The sequence below is a fragment of the Lutra lutra genome, chromosome 12, assembly GCF_902655055.1.
Source record: "Lutra lutra chromosome 12, mLutLut1.2, whole genome shotgun sequence".
NCBI classification, from domain to species: Eukaryota; Metazoa; Chordata; class Mammalia; order Carnivora; family Mustelidae; genus Lutra; species Lutra lutra.
In genome coordinates, this window is record NC_062289.1 from 72,283,676 (window position 1) to 72,303,338 (window position 19,663).

Sequence of the window (19,663 nt, forward strand, 5' to 3'; positions counted from 1 at the left end):
CCAGGACCCTGAGATCATGACCTGAGCCAAAGGCAGACGCTTAACCCACTGAGCCACCCAGGTGCCCCAGAAGAGGTCCATTTTAAGTACATCTGTATCCTTGGCATTTTCCCAGTCACTTGGGGAAAAGTGAGGTAATACCAGATAATTACAAAGACACCAGGGTAGGGATCACTTGGTGTTTCTGGTGGAGAGTAAATTAAAAAGTGTTGTTGACGTTTAGGATTGGGAGAGTGGTGGCAAAAGATGCATTTTGGGGGCGGTTGAACTTTTCCTAGTACACAGTGGGGAGAAAGGGAAGAGTTTGAAGCTGGATAAATGACATCTGTGTTTCAGAAATTCAGGTAGGCAGGTAGTGATGAGAATATAGAGGAGCAGGGGCGCTTGGGTGGCTCAGTGGGTTAAGCCGCTGCCTTCGGCTCAGGTCATGATCCCAGGTCCTGGGTTCAAGCCCCACATCGGGCTTTCTGCTCAGCAGGGAGCCTGCTTCCTCCTCTCTCTCTGCCTGCCTCTCTGCCTACTTGTGATTTCTCTCTGTCAAATAAATAAATAAAATCTTTAAAAAAAAAAAAAAGAAAGAATATAGAGGAGCACAGTTACTCAAAAGATGCTGAGCGCCTGCCCTAGATGTGTTGGGGGCAGGGGTGGGACAGACTGGATGGGCAAATGCAAGTCACGCAATGACTGGTGGTGCAGGCTCTTCAGCTCAAGTGATGTGTTGGATTCCTGGTTCTGCCATTTGGGCTAGTTAAGCTTTACGTTCCTTGGTTTTGTCATCTGTAAAATGAGGGTAATGAGTATTCACATCATGGGCCTCTCATAAGGGCTGTGGAGTTAATATATTTAAAGTTTTTAGAAAGGTATATGGAACCTGCTGTGTGCTTGATAACTGTTACCATTGGATATGGAGGCCGAGGAAGGGAGAAGAGGGCCATGTTTCTGACCTGGATGACTGAGTGCGTGGTTGGCCATTGATGAAGAAAGTAGTTTGAGAGGAAAGTGCCCCGGAGCCAGCTCAATCTAGAATTCTGTGACACATAACAGTGATCTGAGGCATCAGTTTGGGTGGGATTGTTCAGTCTCGCGGTGGTAGGGGAAGTAAAGGCCATACTTGTGAGTGCCTGAGTACAGTGTGAATACTGTGGAGAATAGAAGTTTTGGGAACCCTGACATAGGGCGGAGGAAACTCGCTTGGGGGGAGTGGTGAGCAGGAAGGAAAGACACAGGATACTGGGGCATGGGAGTTGAGTGGAGAGTTTTGTGAAGGAATGGTCACTGGTCACATGACCAGATGCTGGCTATAGTTGGCTCTAGGCAGTCATGTTTGACTTTTGGAAGGGCACTTGAAATGGATGGGGACCAAATGGGAGGTGGGGAAGTGGGAATGGCAAGACTGCGAAAACTCAGGATATTTAGCTGTCAGAGGAAGAGGGGGAGAGTGTAACAGAAAAGAATATGAAGGCAGGGAACTGTTATCTTTTTTTTCGGATGAGGGACTGACCCTTTGTTTACTAACGGAAAGAAGCTGGTGAAGAAAGAATAGTAGAATTTATGGGACAGTTGATGTTGTGCATTCCAGTGGGGTTTCACAGAACATTTGAGCATTGAGTGGTGGTTAAGACTAGAATAGGTGCAGAGGGAAAGGGCATAAGGTGCTGCCAGCAGAGTTTCCCATCTTTATTCAGCAGTCATTAAATATTCCATGCCAGGAACATCCCTGGGTACAGACATGGCCTTCTGGATTCTGGAAGATGGTTTCTTAGAATGCCGTCAGATCCTCTCCCCTGAATCTGAATCATCTGGCCACTTGGTAAAAATCCAGGTTCCTGGTGTCACAGACTGTCTAGCTGGTGAGCGTCAAGGAGGCTGCTCTTTCCACCGGTTCCCCAGGAGAGTCCCATGCATGCATAGTGCAGTTAAGAGCCGGTTTTCTGGAGCAGAACGTCCTAACTCGAGGAAAGTCCCTGGGAGAGAGTCCATGTTCTCAATGATTTTAGAGGAGTTTGACTTCAGTCCCCCATATCAGGAACCTCAAGACGTTATTTTCCTTTTCTTGTTTTCACAGCCCACAGAAGAAGAAGCTTCTTCGAAGGAGGATTCTACTCCCTCCAAGCCAGTGGTGGGAATTATTTATCCTCCTCCAGAAGTCAGGAATATCGTTGACAAGACTGCCAGCTTTGTGGCCAGGTAACATAGCTGCTTCTGCATAGTCAGCCTGGGCCCGTTAGCTCATCTAACACCACAGCATGCTGGTGAGGTGGGCCACAGTCAGGATTAGTGTCTCGGCATGGAATGGCAGTGGCAGACGGTGAATCACACCCAGCCCCAGAAGCACCAGGAACCTGTGCTTCCAAAAAAGGCCTGAGGAAGTGCCTGGAAAGCTGTTTTGTCAGGGAGAGTATTTGTGTCTGTGTCTATGTCTGAGCTGCTGGCTGGAGGAAGACATAAAAAGGGAGTTGGTCATTCTCATTTTGCACGAACTGCACTCCTCACAGCTTCCACTGACCCCTCTGCAGGATGGAATAAAATACGAGCTCAGAGTTCTTGTGAGGCAGGAGAGAGGGAATGGGACTGAGTGCTGTCTTCGTAGATGACTTGGAAGTCAGTGTGAGTTCCTCGCATTCTTCCCCGTCATGTTTTACACACACCTACTCCTCAGATGGAATCCTCTTGATGGTCGCTTGACTCCAAAGGTCAACACACTCCCCCTAGTTAAAGTGTTTTTTTGGCAGCCAGCAGGCCACACGCAGCCTATAGAGCTGTTGTTTTTCCTCATGATACATATTTTCTTAAAGATTTATTTATTAGAGAGGAAGGGAGGGAGAGGGTAGGGCAGAGGGAGAGAATTTTCAAGCAGACTCCCACTCAGCAGGGAGTCTGACACAGGGCTTGATTCCATGACCCATGAGATCATGACCTGAGCCGAAACCAAGGGTCAAACACTCCACCAACTGAAACACCCAGTGCACCGTCACAATATGTATTTTTTAAAAACTTGAATAAGTTGCCACCATTTAAAAATGAGCTTGCACAGTAAATCTGGATTTCTGGCTTTTGTCAATAAACTAGACAACTCGTTGCATGTAAGCAGCTGCCCGCCTTGAACAGACCGCTGCCCTCAGTCAGGACACATGTGCTCCAGAGGGCCATGCCTTGATCCCAAGGCAGTATCCCCATCACAGTACATTTTACTAGAGGGTTCCTTCCTTCCCAACCTCTTAATAAAGTGAAACATAGAGGTTACTCTGAGGCCTTTTACTTGTCAGGCTCCTTGTGGATTCATAGCCTCACATTTCAAAGGCTTTGCTTAATCAGGGTATTGCATTACATCTGCTCTGTGCTTGGGGGAACAATGTTAGGTTCAGGGCAGTAAGTGTTGTGTTTATGATAAATGTTCAGTGTCTCATAGCAACGCTCATGCTTCCCTTTTTGCCCTGATAATTTTAAAAACAGAATAAGTAGGAAAAGGGTGTTAGAGGAAGAATCACCACAGTCTCATTACCAGAATAGTTTCTACCAGCTGTTTTCACTTTCCTGTTTCCTTCTGGTCCTGAAGTCCTTTTTTAGACCTTTGTCATACTAGTAGGTACTTTCACATCCTGCTTTTCCCCTTTGTGCTCAGAAGCATTTTCTCCTGTTGCTCCACCATCCTCTGCTGCTGCGCCGTCCTCAGCGCACCATGTTGAGGTGATGGGCCTCCCTTGACTTGGCTGTCTCCTCTCTCCTTTCCTCCAAGTTGTTTCCAGCATTTCAGTTTGGCACACAAAACTGTGGGGGAAATCTGAGCATTTTCTTTCCCTTCTAGATTGTCGTCTTAGAAGAAAATTCCATGTGGCACATAACTGGCTGAAAGAGCATTTTTAAAGATTTTCTTAAACATTTTGCCAAGTAGCTTTCCATTAATTTTGTGCCAGCCTCTGCTGCCACAGAAATGAGTATTCAAGTTTTCTTAAAAATAAAAACGTATGCATCCATGTTTCTAGATTTATTTTTGGCTTAGGTGATTGCCTTGTAGGCATTTTTAAGTATCTGTGGACTTGCTTTCGTTTACATTGCAATGGAGGGACGGATGAGCATCATCTCACTCTGGGATAAAGGAAGCATATGGGAACATCTTTCCACTTCTGTTGGATCTCACACATTGATTGATGGAGCATTCAGTTAAAATCACTGAGTATGTTTTTCCGAAAGAAGTTTTTTTTTTCTCTCTAGGTTTGGTCTTCCCTACATTCTCCTGTCAAGAAGCTGAAGTGGAAATTACCCTTAAAAAGTCCCACCAGCTGCGTTGACTCAGAATCATGTCTTTTTCTGCTGAAATCTATTCCTTGTGTTAGAGAACATAATTCTAAAATTAACATTAAGTTAATTTAAAGGAAAAGAATAGCTTGGAATGAACATTCCTGACTTCTCATTTTCTTTCAGATTATTCCCAGATGTGGTGAGGTTATGGCTTAGGAGGCAGTGATGGAGGAGACAAGCAGAGCCCTCCCCCCCTTTTTGAGCAGCCCTTTGTCTGCCCTGGGTGTTTGCTGGACATGATGGGCTACTTTAGCAGTACCTGAGTGTGTAGTTTGCATTATTTCAGAAGGTGGAAGGTGCTTCTTCCCCAAGCATGAGGTTCCAGTTGGACTCATGCATTGCCTAATTAAGACCCCATGGTGTTACTCATGCTACAGAGTGTGACCAGAACTTACAGAGGACCTAGCCTGGGTGTTGATGAGCACCACCATGGCACAGTTTGGTACGAAGGCTAATCTGTGGCACAGCATTGCCTGTACCCTGTCTCGCCCTCCAGCTAGCAAGGCCAGGGTGTGAAAGTCTCGAGAGAGTGAAGCTGCTATTGCCAGCAGCCCCTGGAACCATCCATCCCTTGATATGTTTAGGGCATCTTTTCAGTGCGGGCCTCTGGCTGGAGGAGTGAGGGAAGAGGCCCCACAAACATCTTTTTTTAAGATTTTATTTATTTATTTATTTATTTATTTAAAAGATTTTATTTATTTATTTGACAGAGAGAAATCATAAGTAAGCAGAGAGGCAGGCAGAGAGAGAGGAGGAAGCAGGCTCCCTGCTGAGCAGAAAGCCCGATGTGGGGCTCGAACCCAGGACCTGGGATCATGACCTGAGCCGAAGGCAGCGGCTTAACCCACTGAGCCACCCAGGCGCCCTAAGATTTTATTTATTTTAGAGAGAAAGTGTGTGTGTGTGTGTGAGAGAGAACAGGAGGAGGGGCAGAGGGAGAGGGATAGAGAGAATCTGAAGCAGACTCTGCACTGAGTGGAGAGCCAGACACAGGGCTTGATCTCACCACCCTGAGATCATGCCCTGAGCCGAAATCAAGAGTCGGACATTTAACTGACTGAACTGTCCAGGCGCCCTACCACAAACATCTAATACCCACATCATCTTTAGTGTTTATGGAACAGCCCTTTCTAGCCTTCATAGGAATAACAGCCCTTGCATTTCAGGTTGCTGTATGATTCAAAAAGACTTATCCATCTCCTTAACTGATTTGATCTTCTGAGTTCTCCAGGGTAGAGAGAGAAGGTCGTATTAGCTGCATCTTACACGTGGGAATTTGAGTCAGAGAAGTTTGGACCCCTGACTTCTGGGAAGGGGAGAGGGGCTGGTGATTGAGTTTGGTCATCAATGACCAGTGATTTAATCAATCATTCCTGGGGCATGAAGTCTTCATTAAAAAAGCCCTAGCCAGAGGGATTCAGAGAGCTTCCATGTTGGTGAACAAGAACACATCAGAGAGGGTGCCAGGAGGCTGGTGTACCCCAGACTCTAGAGACGGAATCTCCTGTGCTCAGGACACTACCAGACCTATCCCTAAGTGATTCTTCATCTGGCCATTCGTTTTTATTCTTTAAAATATCCTTTTATAATAACCTGATAATCTAGTAAGGAAAAAAAAAGAGTGGAAGGCTTGGTAACTTGGTGAGTCAGAAGTGAACTCAAAACATGTCTGTGTCCATATCTTATGTCTTTAAGTTTATTGTGCTTTTTGAGTGACACAGGTATTATATATGTTAGACCCCTTGAAATGTTACCATTGGGACTCCTTAAAAATCAGGGTTCCCCAAATATCACGAGAGGGACTTTTTTTTTTATCCTGTGGTATTTATCTATTTATTTATAAAGAATTTATTTATTTGACAGGGGGAGAGATAATGAGAGAGAGCACAAGCAGGGGGAGCAGCAGAGGGAAAAGGAGAAGCAGGGTCCCTGCTGAGCAAGGAGGCTGATGTGGGGCTTGATCCCAGCACCCGGGTATCACGACCTGAGCCAAAGGCAGACACTTAACCAGTTAACTGAGCCACCCAGGTGCCCCAGTCCTGAGGTTTTTAAAGGCATGCAAAGACCTAGGGTATATGTGGGAAAGTGTCCCAGTACGGGGAGAGATGGGAAACCTCCCTTCTAAAGCTCTCTTGTCATGTGGATGTGCCGTATGCAGCAGCACAGATCCGGGTCCTTGGAGAACACAGTGTTTCTTTTGTGGGCCTCACCCAGTACTAAATGAGGTGATTCTAGGTAGTACTTGGACAAAGCATTACATGAAATTGTTTACACTTAGATGTTTTTTCAACCCTTGTGGTTACCCAAAGGACAGAGTGTCAGTTTGGTGCTAGAGTATCCTTAACACCACTGCAGCCCTCTGTCATCTCCATTTTTAACTAAGAGAATTGGCCTTCATCTCAGCAAACTTGGAGCGAGACTTTAATGATACTACTTTATTTTCATTGTGTTTAATTTTATGGTTTTTTTGGTAAGTGTAAAGTTCTACTGATTTTTATGTGAAGTAGTAATACGTCTTCTTTTTAAACTGCATTTTAAAATAAATTTATTCAAAGAAAAAAGCAATGAGTTTAGATAGTTGTGGGATGGCAGGACTAGCAGAAGAGCTACAGGAGCAGTAGAGGTCTGGGAGACCCTGTGGAGGCCTGGCCCAACCTTGGAGGAGTCCGAGGACTTTGGCCACTGACACTAGGAGCCTCGAGGAGGACCTCTGCTGCGCTCAGGCCTGGGCTAGTTTGAGTGGCAAGTGGTGGCAAGTAGGGGGCTTGAAGGGGCAGTGTTCTGCATCTAGGCAATTGTAAGGCTTGTGGTGTTAATTCTCTCTTTTCCTCCTTGTAGAAACGGACCAGAATTTGAAGCTAGGATACGACAGAACGAGATCAACAATCCCAAGTTTAACTTCTTGAACCCTAACGATCCTTACCATGCCTACTACCGCCATAAGGTCAGCGAATTCAAGGAGGGGAAGGCTCAGGAGCCCTCGGCCGCCATCCCCAAGGTCATGCAGCAGCAGCAGCAGGCCACCCAGCAGCAGCTGCCCCAGAAGGTTAGAGCCACCCCCTTCCTTCATATCCCCAGGGCTGAGAGGGAAACCAGGCCAGGGAGGGGAGGGTAATGAGCTCTGCTGTCTAAACCTCACTACCAGCCAGGGAGAGACATGAGGTTTCTATCCACAGAGGAAGACACTGAGGCTCAGGTAGCAAAGTGCTGTGGCCTTTGACGTTTCCTGAGCACTGCTTGTCCGGCTCTGTGTTCAGTGTCTTAGGAGTCTCATTGGCACCTCCCAGCAGCTGCATGAGGAGGACAGCAAAGTGACCATTTTACAGATGAGGAACCTGAGGCTTGGGGAAGTACGCTTTACCCAGGCCACAGGGTCAGTAATCCAGAGTTTAGGCCCTTGGCCCTCCTCTTTGCCTTGACCATGGAGTGAGGACAGTGCTGTGATGTGGCTTGCGGGCCCCTTCTTGAGCCATCCCTCCCATCCATCTCACCTTCCTAGGGTCCCTCCATGTGGCCGCTTTAATATCCTAGTCTTCTCTAGGTCTGTCACTAGGGACAGCTAGGGTTATCAGTGAAGACAAGAAGGGCTGGCACATTTTGCCTCCTGTATAGACCTAGACTGGTCCCTTCTCTTTGCTGTATTCCTGGAGCATGGTGGCAAAGGCTACCTCCTGTTTTACAGTGGGAAATAAAGGTTGGAATAGATTTTGTGATTGCAGTTTACTACTTCTAGGGCCTCAGGCTACCCCAGTTTCCTCATCTGTAAAAGGGATTCACAGTAGTAATTCTATCCACCACATGGTTCGTGTGGAGGTCAGGTGAGGTTACAAACATGGAAGTCCTCTGTCCAGTGGGTCCTCTGCAGACATGTAGGGCTGACTGTGTCCTTCATCCCTCTCAGGTGGGATTTAATAAGGCATGTTCCTGTCAGATTTTTTTCTGCCACCCGATTTGGCCCTCGGTTTCAGGGCCACAACAGATACGGAGGGGCATGGTTCTTGGTCCAAGCCATTCAGGGAGTGGAGGCCACAGTTGGCCAAGAAATCCGTGTTCTTGTGAGTTAGGATTCTCTTCACACTGTGGGCCAGTGGTGTGCAGGTGATTGGCAGAAATGCGGAGGCCTGTGCCATCCTGTCGGAGGTGTCTTCCTACCCTCTCTCGAGCCTCAAATTCTCTCCGCGTCTTAGGTCCAAGCCCAGGTGATACAAGAGACCATTGTGCCGAAAGAGCCCCCTCCTGAGTTTGAGTTCATAGCAGACCCCCCCTCCATCTCAGCCTTTGACCTGGACGTGGTGAAGCTGACGGCTCAGTTTGTGGCCAGGAACGGCCGCCAGTTTCTGACCCAGTTGATGCAGAAGGAGCAGCGCAACTACCAGTTTGACTTCCTCCGCCCGCAGCACAGCCTCTTCAACTACTTCACGAAGCTGGTGGAACAGTACACCAAGGTGCCTGGGCAGGGCAGGGGTAGGGGTGGTGGGCCTAGGGCAGGAAGGCACTGTATCTACTTGTGTCTCTAAGAACTTGACTCCTCTGTGGGCCCTCAGGCAGAGGTTAAAAATTCCAGTTCAGTGTACAGTCTAGGTTTTTTTTTTTTTTTTTTTTTTTTTAAGTAAAGATTTTATCTATTTATTTGACACAGAGAGGGAGGGAGGGAGAAAACAAGCACAGTCAGGGGGAGCAGTAGACAGGGGAGAAGCAGGCTCTCCTCTGAGCAAGGAGGCCAGTGTGGGGCTCAGTCCCAGAACCCCGGGATCATCACCTGAGCCGAAGGCAGCCACTTAACTGACTGAGCCACCCAGGTGTCCCTAAAGTCTTGATTTCTATTCTGTTCTGCCATTTAAATGTAGCATAGACTTCTGTTTTTTGTTTTTTGGGTTTTTTTTTTTAAGATCTTATTTACTTATTTGACAGAGAAAGAGATCACAAGTAGGCAGAGAGAGAGAGAGAGAGAGAGAAGCAGGCTCCCTACTGAACTGAGAGCCCGATATGGGGCTCAGTCCCAGGACCCTGAGACCATGACCTGAGCTGAAGGCAGAGGCTTAACCCACTGAGCTACCCAGGTGCCCCTAGACTGCTGGTTTTAAAGAGCAGTGAAACATGTGATTGATAACTGCCATTAGGTTGGTGCCTGCTATGTGACAAGGCCAAGTGCTAGCTGCTCTTAAGTACATCAGAATGTTCAGTTGCCTAGCACGGGACCTAAGAAGAAGAAAGACCTTAATAGTTAGTTGCCTTCTTTTGCCCAGTTTAATCATCATAAGAATCCAGGAGGTATTCCCCCTCCCTTCCCCTTTTTCAAAAGCAGAGATAGGCTTAGAGAGTTGAAGTCCCTTACTCATGGTCTCTCAGCTAGTAAGTAGCTGCACTGACCCCAACATCTATGTTGTTTTTCACCCTAAAAAGTACCTTGGAGGGGCGCCTGGGTGGCTCAGTGGGTTAAGCCGCTGCCTTCAGCTCAGGTCATGATCTCAGGGTCCTGGGATCGAGCCCCGCATCGGGCTATCTGCTCAGCAGGGAGCCTGCTTCCTCCTCTCTGTCTGCCTGCCTCTCTGCCTGCTTGTGAACTCTCTCAGTCAAATAAATAAATAAATAAATCTTTTAAAAAAAAAAGTACCTTGGATTAGAAATATAACTTAAGTAAGCATTGGGAGACGGTGTAACTTAAGGAGATATAGACAGTATTGTTGAAATACTTATATATATAGCATTTTCTCATTTAATCTGTAGTAATTGATAAATTAGCTACTGCTGTACGTATTTTACAGAAGAGGAAGTAGGCACAGAGAATTAATTTTGTCAGGGCTGAGCCGGGACTTGAACTCTGGCATTTTCACTCTAGCCCCTAAGATCTGGGCCTCAGGGTCTGGAACAAGAAGATCTTAATTTCATGCTACGTTGTTGTAATCAAGAATCTGGACAAGTGGATATTAGTATTTAAAAACAGTTAGATTGTTAATTTCTTGCAAAGCACACTGATACAGATTTGCCAGTGGCTTGGGTTTTGGGGTTTTTTTTGTTTGTTTTTGTTTTTGTTTTTTTGGTGCTTTTTTTTTTCTCCAACTTCTTGTGGCGGTTGCATTCTCTTTTTAGTTGCCTGGTTTGTACCTCTGTTCTTGATATTTAGAAACAGCACATTAAATATCTGGCTTGAAAGGACTGTAATGATTTACTTAGTTCACTCTAAGTATGTAACTAGAAAGAATTATAAAAATGTGTGGATTTAGAAAATGATCAAATCAAAAAATGGTAGAGTCATTAAAATAACAATCGCGGAAGGCCAAAGGGTTAGTGTAATTAATTACACGGTAACAATTTTAAGGGAGCCCTGCCTTCATTTTACCTAGTGGACCACTTCCAGGGTTAAAGGTCCCCAGATCCCTTTGTAGTCTGTTACTTTCCTATTCCTTTTCTCTCAGGACTTGGGTATTGCCATTTAGTATTCTAACCTGAGGGCACTGGTGTCTGTCTCTAGTCATGGGAGACTCTAGGGCAGATTTATTTCTGAGGTAGAGGTCTAGGGATGATAGGGTAGGGCTGAGCCACTTACCAATGATAAACTGTTGGGATTTATGCTGTTTTGAACAATGCCATCATTCGTTGTCTCATCAACTATATATTCGGTGTCAGACTTTATTTCAAATGCTGGAGATATAATAGTGAACAGAAGACAGAGAAATCTCTGTCCTTACAGAGTTTCTGGTCTGGTGAAAGGGGCGAAAAGCAAGTGCAATGTCAGTGGTTGTCCGACGGTGACAAATACTATGGAGAAACGGAAAGCAGGGGACAGAGTCTAGGAGTTGGGATCTGTGGAGTAGGATCATCAGGGGAGCACGTGCGAAAGGGCCTGGTGGCATGTGCCAGAGGGTGGTAACAGCCCCGTGTTGAGAGCAGCCAGTGCATGTGGACTGAATGCTGGGTGGTGGGTAGTGCTCTTTTGCGGATTTTCTTGCTGGTCCTTGCAGCTACCTTTTACATTGTGCCACCTTTAAGCAGGGATGTCACTATTTATAGAAGGCTGCCAAGTTACAGAGGTTAAATGACTTGCCCAAAGTCACACAGCAAAGTGGAGCTGGGTTTGGGACCTGGAACCCGATGCTTTTGCTTGTCCTATGCCGTTCCACAGGCCCCGGGAAGCCCCCTCTTTGTCCTGGGCTGTGCTGCACTGACAGTTGCTTTAACTCTTCCCATGTTTCAGATCTTGATTCCTCCTAAAGGCTTATTTACAAAGCTCAAGAAAGAGGCTGAGAACCCCCGAGAAGTTTTGGACCAGGTAAACTAAATTATAACTAGTTAACTTCAATGCAAGTGACCTTGTGTGGGTTGTTTCATATTTGGAAATGGGCCTCAAGGCAGGACCTTGTTGTGTTCCAGGCACAGGAGTGGTGGAAAGAAAGACCTTGTGGCCACAAAGGCTGAAGAATCCTGGGCTCTCTGCTCCCTTTCTGCTTTTCTTTCAGCTTTACTGGATCTTCCTCTTTTCTGCCCTTACTAGAAGCCAACTCCTGAACAGGTTTTCTGGCGACAGATGCCATTTGAGGCCCCACATTTTCAGAGTTGAGGAGAGAAGGCCTGTTGGCACTGCCTGTTTTGGGTGGCTGCATGAAGGCTTTGTTTCTCAGGCTCTCAGATCGCTGCTTCTCTCAAGGGTACTTTGTCTTCACGCAGACTTCCTGGGACAGAGTTTGCTGTTCTGTGAACATGGCACCCCTTGCCAACTCAAGCAGAAAACTCTGAGGTTATAACAAATGGCTGTCCTTGAGGCCTAGACACAAGGTTTCTGTGGCATTTAGATTTTTTTTTTTCCTGTCTGGGAGCTGGGCTTGACTGAAACCAAATGCAAATACCATAGTTTCGGCCAGAAAGTTCCCCTTGTGGGCCAAGCAGCCCCCTGTTCCGAAGGAGATTCTGGCTTGGGTGAAGGTACTGGAGTGGTCGGGCCCATCAGGAACAGACCCTGATTCAGCTTAGCATTGTGCCGTTTCCTATCTCCCCAGGTGTGTTACCGGGTGGAGTGGGCCAAGTTCCAGGAACGAGAGAGGAAGAAGGAAGAGGAGGAAAAGGAGAAGGAGCGGGTGGCCTATGCACAGATTGACTGGCATGATTTTGTGGTGGTGGAAACAGTGGACTTCCAACCCAATGAGCAAGGTAGGTCTCTGACTCCAGGTGGGGAGCCAGGAGCTTGGAACTATCTGGAATATCTCAGGTATATATCTTCCCACAGAGCACTATAGTCCCCCCAGAGGGTTTTATCTGTGTTTTGTCTCTGCTGCCAGAAGACTTCTGATTTGCCACATTGCCCCACTTAACCCAATTGAGCAAATGTGCCAGACCTTGGGTCTGGAGCTGGAGAGCTTACAGTGTGTGGAGGGTAGACCAAGGGGCGGACCTTTGATAAGGAGTATCTGTGGAGGTCTCCTTTTGACTCTCGATTACCCTCTGCCAGGGAATTTCCCTCCCCCCACCACCCCAGAGGAACTGGGGGCCCGAATCCTCATTCAGGAGCGCTACGAGAAGTTTGGGGAGAGTGAAGAGGTTGAGATGGAGGTCGAGTCTGATGAGGAGGACGAGAAACAGGAGAAGGCGGAGGAGCCTCCTTCGCAGTTGGACCAGGACACCCAAGTGCAAGACATGGACGAGGTATGCTTCTGGGAGGGCCTGCAAGCTGGCCTTTCCTTCTGGAGCTTGGTATGGGGGTGCTCTTCACATTTCAGATCAGCTCCCTTGTGATCCTTGAGAGGAGGCGTGGGTCCCGAATAAGGCATGCTGACTGAGCAACTGCCCGTACCCAGGGAGCATAGAGCTTCTTTCCAGCTTGGGCAACAAAGATTCATTCATAGGCAAGGATCTGAAAGCTGTGCTGGCTGTGTTCTGTGACCTTCCCGGCTTCGCCCAGAGGCCCTGCTCCCTCCTGCCCCCATGCCAGCTCTCAGTAAGGGAATACTTATCACCACATGCTTTGATGCATTTGAACTTAGGCCCAAATGATCAGCAGTTCCCAGAGCTTTTCTTAATGTAGCCTCTGCTTCCTTTCGGCCACCTCTACCCCCTCCCAGCAGGCATAGAGTCTCCAGAGCCAAGCTGCTCTCCTCCCCTTGGAAAGAATTTGTGTGTGAGAAGAATGGCCCCTGTGTCTGTGGGAATTGACTTTTTCTCTCCCTCCCAGCGTTGCCGCATGAGCAGCTACCATTGAGCGCCGACTTGCCCCCCGCACCCCTGCCCAGCATGTTTAACTGCCCTTGGCCTCCTGGGACTGCCTGATGCCAGCTGCTGGAAATGCCTGGGCGGAGTGTTAGCACCACATCCTCCAGCACTCCCATTCATGTTGCGAGGAAGGAGCTTGGCCAGCTGCCGCCTGGCCTCGGCTGCCCCTGGAGGCTTAGCACATGGATGCTGGCTGGCAAGGACCTAGGCTCTTTGCCACCCTGAGAGCCGCCAGGGTTAGCTGCAGAGAGGTGGCCTATTGGCTCTTTTCTGAGTCCTGCCATTGCTTTGTTTTTCAGGGTTCGGATGATGAAGAAGAAGGGCAGAAAGTGCCCCCACCCCCAGAGACACCCATGCCGCCTCCTCTGCCCCCAACTCCAGACCAGGTCATTGTTCGGAAGGATTATGACCCCAAAGGTAGGGCCTGCTTTCCTGCCCTCACATGTTCCTCAGTGCTATCTCTTTCTAGGAGGGGGTGAGGTGGCTTGTCGCCAAGGCATAGCCCCTCTTTCTCAGGCCTGGTGATGGGGAACAGAGCTGAGTCATCTCTGGTGCCCAGGTGTCTTGCACAGTGCCGGCTACGGCATGGCACTAAATGGATGGTCTCAGATGAGGGAGACACAAATAAAACCATAGTCCCTTAACCATGGCTGCTTCCCAGTGTTGTCATTTAGGAATCTCTCTTTCCTTTTAGCTTCCAAGCCCCTGCCTCCAGCCCCTGCTCCAGATGAGTATCTTGTGTCTCCAATCACGGGGGAGAAGATCCCTGCCAGCAAAATGCAGGAGCACATGCGCATCGGGCTTCTCGATCCCCGCTGGCTAGAGCAGCGAGATCGCTCCATCCGGGAGAAGCAGAGCGATGATGAAGTGTATGCACCAGGTGAGGTGGGGTTCTCCCAGCCAGTCCAAACCTCTGCTCTGACTCAGCCCGGACTTGCTTTGAGCTGTGGGAATCTCTAAAATGTGGTCAGTTTGTTTTAACCAAACAGAGCAACGTCTGAGGTCAGACAAAAATTTGTGAGGATAGGTACAGCCTGTGATGCTACAAAAGAATTCCCCATTTTCCAGAAGCACTCTTCATAAGGCTCCTCCAAAGGCAGGCACCTGACATGGATGCCATCCCAGACATACCAGAGCTGAGGAAGCTGACCATCTTGGGGCTCTCTTAGAATGAGGGCTCTGCTGGCTGGAGCACCCTTAGTGCTTGGAAATGAGACACGATGGGAAGAAAATTGTCCCAGAGGCAGGAGAGTAAGCTTGTAGTCCTGATTGCCGCTTGCCATTTGTGTGACCCAGTCCTCGAAATTGCTTTTCTTTTTTTTTTTTTTTTTCGAAATTGCTTTTCTTAAGTCAGGCGGTTGGACAAACTCTAGCGTACAGCCTTAGTGCTGATTGGGCTTCCCCAGGCTCAGTTGGGGCATGCTGTATTGGGACCCAGACTCAGCCTGCCCCACGGGACTAGCCTCTACTCTGCACCAGGAGAGTTGGGGCTCTCTGTTAGAAGGGCACCTGGTTTTAGTTTCCTTTCTGTCCCCTGCCTCCATTCTGTGACTGCATCCAGGTCTGGATATTGAAAGCAGCTTGAAACAGTTGGCTGAGCGGCGTACTGACATCTTTGGTGTAGAAGAAACAGCCATCGGTAAGAAGATTGGTGAGGAAGAAATCCAGAAGCCAGAGGAAAAGGTGCAGTTCTGATGGATTCTAGTGCCTTCCTCACTTTCACAATCCTATACTTGAGCTGCATTTTAGGATCTCTGACAAGCTGTGGCTTTGCTTTCCCTTGCAGGTGACCTGGGATGGCCACTCGGGTAGCATGGCCCGGACCCAGCAGGCTGCCCAGGCCAACATTACCCTCCAGGAGCAGATCGAGGCCATCCATAAGGCCAAGGGCCTGGTGCCAGAGGATGATACCAAAGAGAAGATTGGCCCTAGCAAACCCAATGAACTTCCCCAGCAGCCACCACCTCCATCTTCAGCCACCAACATTCCTAGCTCTGCCCCACCCATTACTTCCGTGCCCCGGCCACCTACGGTAAACCAGTAGCCACTTTGGGACTGATCTTGCAGAGCTTGGTTCTTGGGGTTGGACACTATTGGCTGAGAAGGACAACTTCCTTATAGTGGGACCCAGGCACTGTTTGGGTCAAGTTGAGAGACAAAGAACTCTTTAATTTTAAGTGGGAACCTCTGGTCTGATCTTCCATCTGTGGGGGAGGATTGGAGCATGGGAGGGAGGGAGGCAAGAGGCAAATGTGAGAAGCAGGCTTAGGACAGAGAAGGACTGCAGGGCTTAGCAGGTCTTTGAGGATTGCTGGTCTGTCTCCAGGAAGCTAAGTTGAGGTCAGCCTCTTTAGTGGGTTTTTCAGCATCTCCCACAAGCAGCTGGTTGAGTCCCAAGTGGAAAGAGTGTCACTCTGGGCCTCTCAGCATAATTCCTGTCAGAGTCTGGTTGTGAGCCTGCAGTCTGTCAGCCAGGGAACTCCGTCAGAGCTTCTAGTCCCCATCCTCAAAGGCTGCAGGGGGCTAATCACCAGCCTTATTTGCCCTTGAGGTCCAGCTTTGGCTTCCTGTGACCTCTGGGTCCCTCCTCTTCTGCAGATGCCGCCTCCTGTCCGTACCACAGTTGTGTCTGCCGTACCTGTCATGCCTCGCCCCCCAATGGCATCAGTGGTCCGACTACCCCCGGGCTCAGTGATTGCTCCCATGCCGCCTATCATCCATGCGCCCAGGATCAACGTGGTGCCCATGCCTCCCTCGGCCCCCCCCATCATGGCACCCCGCCCACCCCCCATGATTGTGCCAACAGGTCAGTGTCTCTTGTGCCACCTTCCAGGCTGTTGGGTCAGGACTGTGGACTAAGTACTGCGAGCAGTGCCCTGGCTGGTGGTACTGCCCAGCTGTTACAACTGGGGGGCCAACCTAGAGGGGAGCCTTAGCTTCCCCACATGAGTGGTCCCTGAGCTACGAGCTGGGGAGCCACAGGTCCTGGGGGAGATGGGCTGACGTGGCAAAGCTGGGGTCTATGCACCCAGGATGGTCAGGCTCCAGACAGGTGCAGAGGCCCAGTGACGCTTGCCTGTCATCTGGCACCCACTCTGTCTGTCAGTCCTGCCCCTGCTGCCCCATTTCCTGCTGCCTGCCAGACTTGGCAAGGAGTGACCCTTCACACTTTTGACTGGGAGAAGTGGGAACCCTTTGCAATCTCCCCTCATCCTTCAGCAGCCCTGAGTCCCAGGGCCCTTTCTCCCACTCATGCAACCACTTATTCTTGTCCTTGCAGCATTTGTGCCCGCTCCACCTGTGGCCCCTGTCCCAGCTCCAGCCCCGATGCCCCCTGTCCACCCTCCACCTCCCATGGAGGATGAGCCTGCCTCCAAAAAACTGAAGACAGAAGACAGCCTTGTGCCTGAAGAGGAGTTCCTGCGCAGAAACAAGGTCTGTGATACCAGAGTGCCAGTCGTGGTCATAATACCCAGCTGGGGGGTCTGGTCCCACTGTGGTTCCACACTCCCTGCCCCACCCTGTTCCGCTCCCACTCCTCTGGCTTCAGGGGCCCGAGTCAGATATTGGAGGCCTGGAAGGGCTTCTGAGTGCCCAGTGGATGCGCAGTTAACAGTGAAAGGAGCAGGCTGAGTAGGTGGTCCCTCTGGTGTGAATTCTTGTGGAGACCAGCAGACAGGACTTGGGTATGAACGGGGCCCTGGACACTGGAACAAATCCTGGGTGTAGTTCTTAGTTTCTTTGTGGCCTCCTTCTCTGGCTGCAGCCCTTTGGAGTTCCCCCTGTTGTGGGAATTCTGTTGGGGTACTAGAAATAAGGGAAATCCTGGTGCTGCCAGTGCCTAGGGAGTCTGTCAGCTTCTAGTGAGGCGGCAGAAGCAGTCCTAGCCCCACTCCCCCAGTTCATTTGACCCGTGCTTTTTTTTTCCCCTTTCCGGTAGCAGTTCCCATTTTCTCAGTACCAGCTGAAGTGCCAAGGTAGAGCTACGCATTTTATGGGCCTGTGTCTTCTCCGTGCTTACAGCAGTACTATACAGCTGTTGTGATCACTTGCTTTATAAACTTGGTGTTGAAGCTTAGTGAGACCTGGTTAGAGGAGTTGGGAGCCCAGGTTTTCTGACTTTGCAGTTTATATGCTCTCTGTCTCTGGTGCTTCTGGGTTTTACAGGGCATTTTCTTAACACTTGGTCAGTTCTAGACTCACTAGGGTGCACGGTAGAGATCATTTTAAAGAAAAGAAAAGAAAACGGGAAGTGAGTTGTACCATGTCACTAGTGGTGTTAGTGAATTGGGCCAGGGTCCAAGAGGCCAGATGGACAGGTGACATTGTTTATGTTGGCCCAGGAATAGGAAACCATAGTTTCTGATGGGCTCAGGGTTCCCTGGGCGTAATGGCCATGTCCTGTTTTGTAGGGTCCAGTGTCCATCAAAGTCCAAGTGCCCAACATGCAGGATAAGACTGAATGGAAACTGAACGGACAGGTGCTGGTCTTCACACTCCCGCTCACAGACCAGGTATGATTTGCTGCTGCTAAGTGGCATCAGGTGCAGGGGATCCAAGGAGGGGGGGGGTCAGCTTCCTTCAGTGGACCTTAGCAATCTGCTGAACAACCTCTCGGTCCCACAGGTCTCTGTCATCAAGGTGAAGATTCACGAAGCCACGGGTATGCCTGCAGGGAAACAGAAGTTGCAGTATGAGGTGAGTCGGACGTCGGTGGTCCTGCCCTTTGGGTCTCAACACCTCTGCCATCCCAGAAACTGAACCCCTTGTGGAATCAAAGGAGTGGAGAGACATGTGGGGGCAGCCATGTGAATCTGTTCTAGAAGCAGTGATGCTGGCTGGGAGTACCAGGGCAGGTTAGCCTGACAGGGTGAGGCTTGGGGTCGCTGGGTCATGTTATAGCCTTGTGTGGAGCCCCAGAAACCTTTATGCCTCAGTGATTAGGGTGGGCATCTGGGGACAAGACGTGGAATGCTGTGGTGGGTTTCTGGCCCAGTGGTGGAGCCATCCCAGCCAGTGTGGTCTGGTGCAGCCTGGCTTTGTGCAGGGACGCAGAAGTGATAGTCCAGCTCCACCTGGTGCGTACCCAGCCACATGGGGCTGCTTTATTCTCCCTCTCAGGACTTTGACAAATCGCAACTCTGAGCCTCAGTCTCAGACTCTTGGATTGATCTCAGAAAGGTCTTCAGATTTGAGGGTCAGAATTCCATGGGGTTTGGTCTGGGCCACCTTCTTGGGAAGTTGACAAAGAGGGAGAGCATGGGTTACTAGGAGGGAAGGAAAGCAGAGCATTCTCGGAGAACCAGAGACCTTCAGTCCTCCCTGTGCCAACCCCACCCACATGCCCCACCATTGCCCTATCTTCTTTCAGGCCCCTGTATTCACTGAGTTCAGAGGGAATGGATGTTGGGAGTTACGAAACTACACTGTTCAAGGCCAGGTTGCCCCCACGCTAAAGCACATCGTCTGTTTTCCAGGGCATTTTCATCAAGGATTCCAACTCACTGGCTTATTACAACATGGCCAACGGCGCCATCATCCACCTGGCCCTCAAGGAGAGAGGCGGGCGGAAGAAGTAGAGAAACTTGCTGTCAGGTCTCAGCAACTGCCGTTTTTGCCTCTCCTGTCTCCCACTGTCCTGCCCTCCGCCCCAGTCCCAGGAGACCCTGCCTTGTACACTTGTTTCCTTCTTGCTAAGTTTGGAAATTCAAATTGTCCTGCCAAGTTTTCTTCCCCCATCCCTTCTCTACATTGATAAGGGAGAGCTTGCAAAGCCAGTCTCCTCCCTAGTGGTCTCTGGAATCCCTTTGTGTTTGAGTCTTGATTTGAGGGGATTCATTTCTTTAGGTGGCATGTTGGGAGATGTGAACACAGAAATGTGCTGTGGAATAGTGTCATAGAACCAAGTAGCACCTGGCTGATCAGAGTATGGTTGTTGTCATTATTAATCATTTTGTATAACCCCTTTGTGTTTGAGTCCTGATTTGAGGGGATTCATTTCTTTAGGTAGCGCATCAGGAGATAGGAACCCAGAAATGTCCTGTGGGATAGTGTCATAGTCCCAAGCAGCACCTGGCTGATAGAGTATGGTTGTTCTCATTATCAATTATTTTGTATCTTGCCATGGGTTGTCTAATAAACCTCTTGTATCCTTCTTGTGAAA

At 49.1% G+C, this 19,663-nt stretch overlaps 1 protein-coding gene across 1 annotated transcript in view; it reads left to right on the plus strand.

Annotated features, from left to right (window-relative positions):
- SF3A1 (splicing factor 3a subunit 1) overlaps nt 1-19,663 on the plus strand; it is a 21,121-nt gene extending 1,458 nt beyond the window's left edge. The window contains exons 2-16 of the mRNA XM_047696652.1: nt 2,066-2,187; nt 7,138-7,345; nt 8,487-8,744; nt 11,495-11,569; nt 12,294-12,444; nt 12,743-12,936; nt 13,800-13,917; nt 14,195-14,380; nt 15,062-15,183; nt 15,287-15,532; nt 16,099-16,306; nt 16,781-16,935; nt 17,913-18,014; nt 18,127-18,198; nt 18,978-19,663. Coding sequence (XP_047552608.1) covers nt 2,066-2,187; nt 7,138-7,345; nt 8,487-8,744; nt 11,495-11,569; nt 12,294-12,444; nt 12,743-12,936; nt 13,800-13,917; nt 14,195-14,380; nt 15,062-15,183; nt 15,287-15,532; nt 16,099-16,306; nt 16,781-16,935; nt 17,913-18,014; nt 18,127-18,198; nt 18,978-19,079 — 2,319 coding nt within the window. The 3' untranslated portion in view covers nt 19,080-19,663. The remainder of the gene's footprint in view (nt 1-2,065; nt 2,188-7,137; nt 7,346-8,486; nt 8,745-11,494; nt 11,570-12,293; nt 12,445-12,742; nt 12,937-13,799; nt 13,918-14,194; nt 14,381-15,061; nt 15,184-15,286; nt 15,533-16,098; nt 16,307-16,780; nt 16,936-17,912; nt 18,015-18,126; nt 18,199-18,977) is intronic.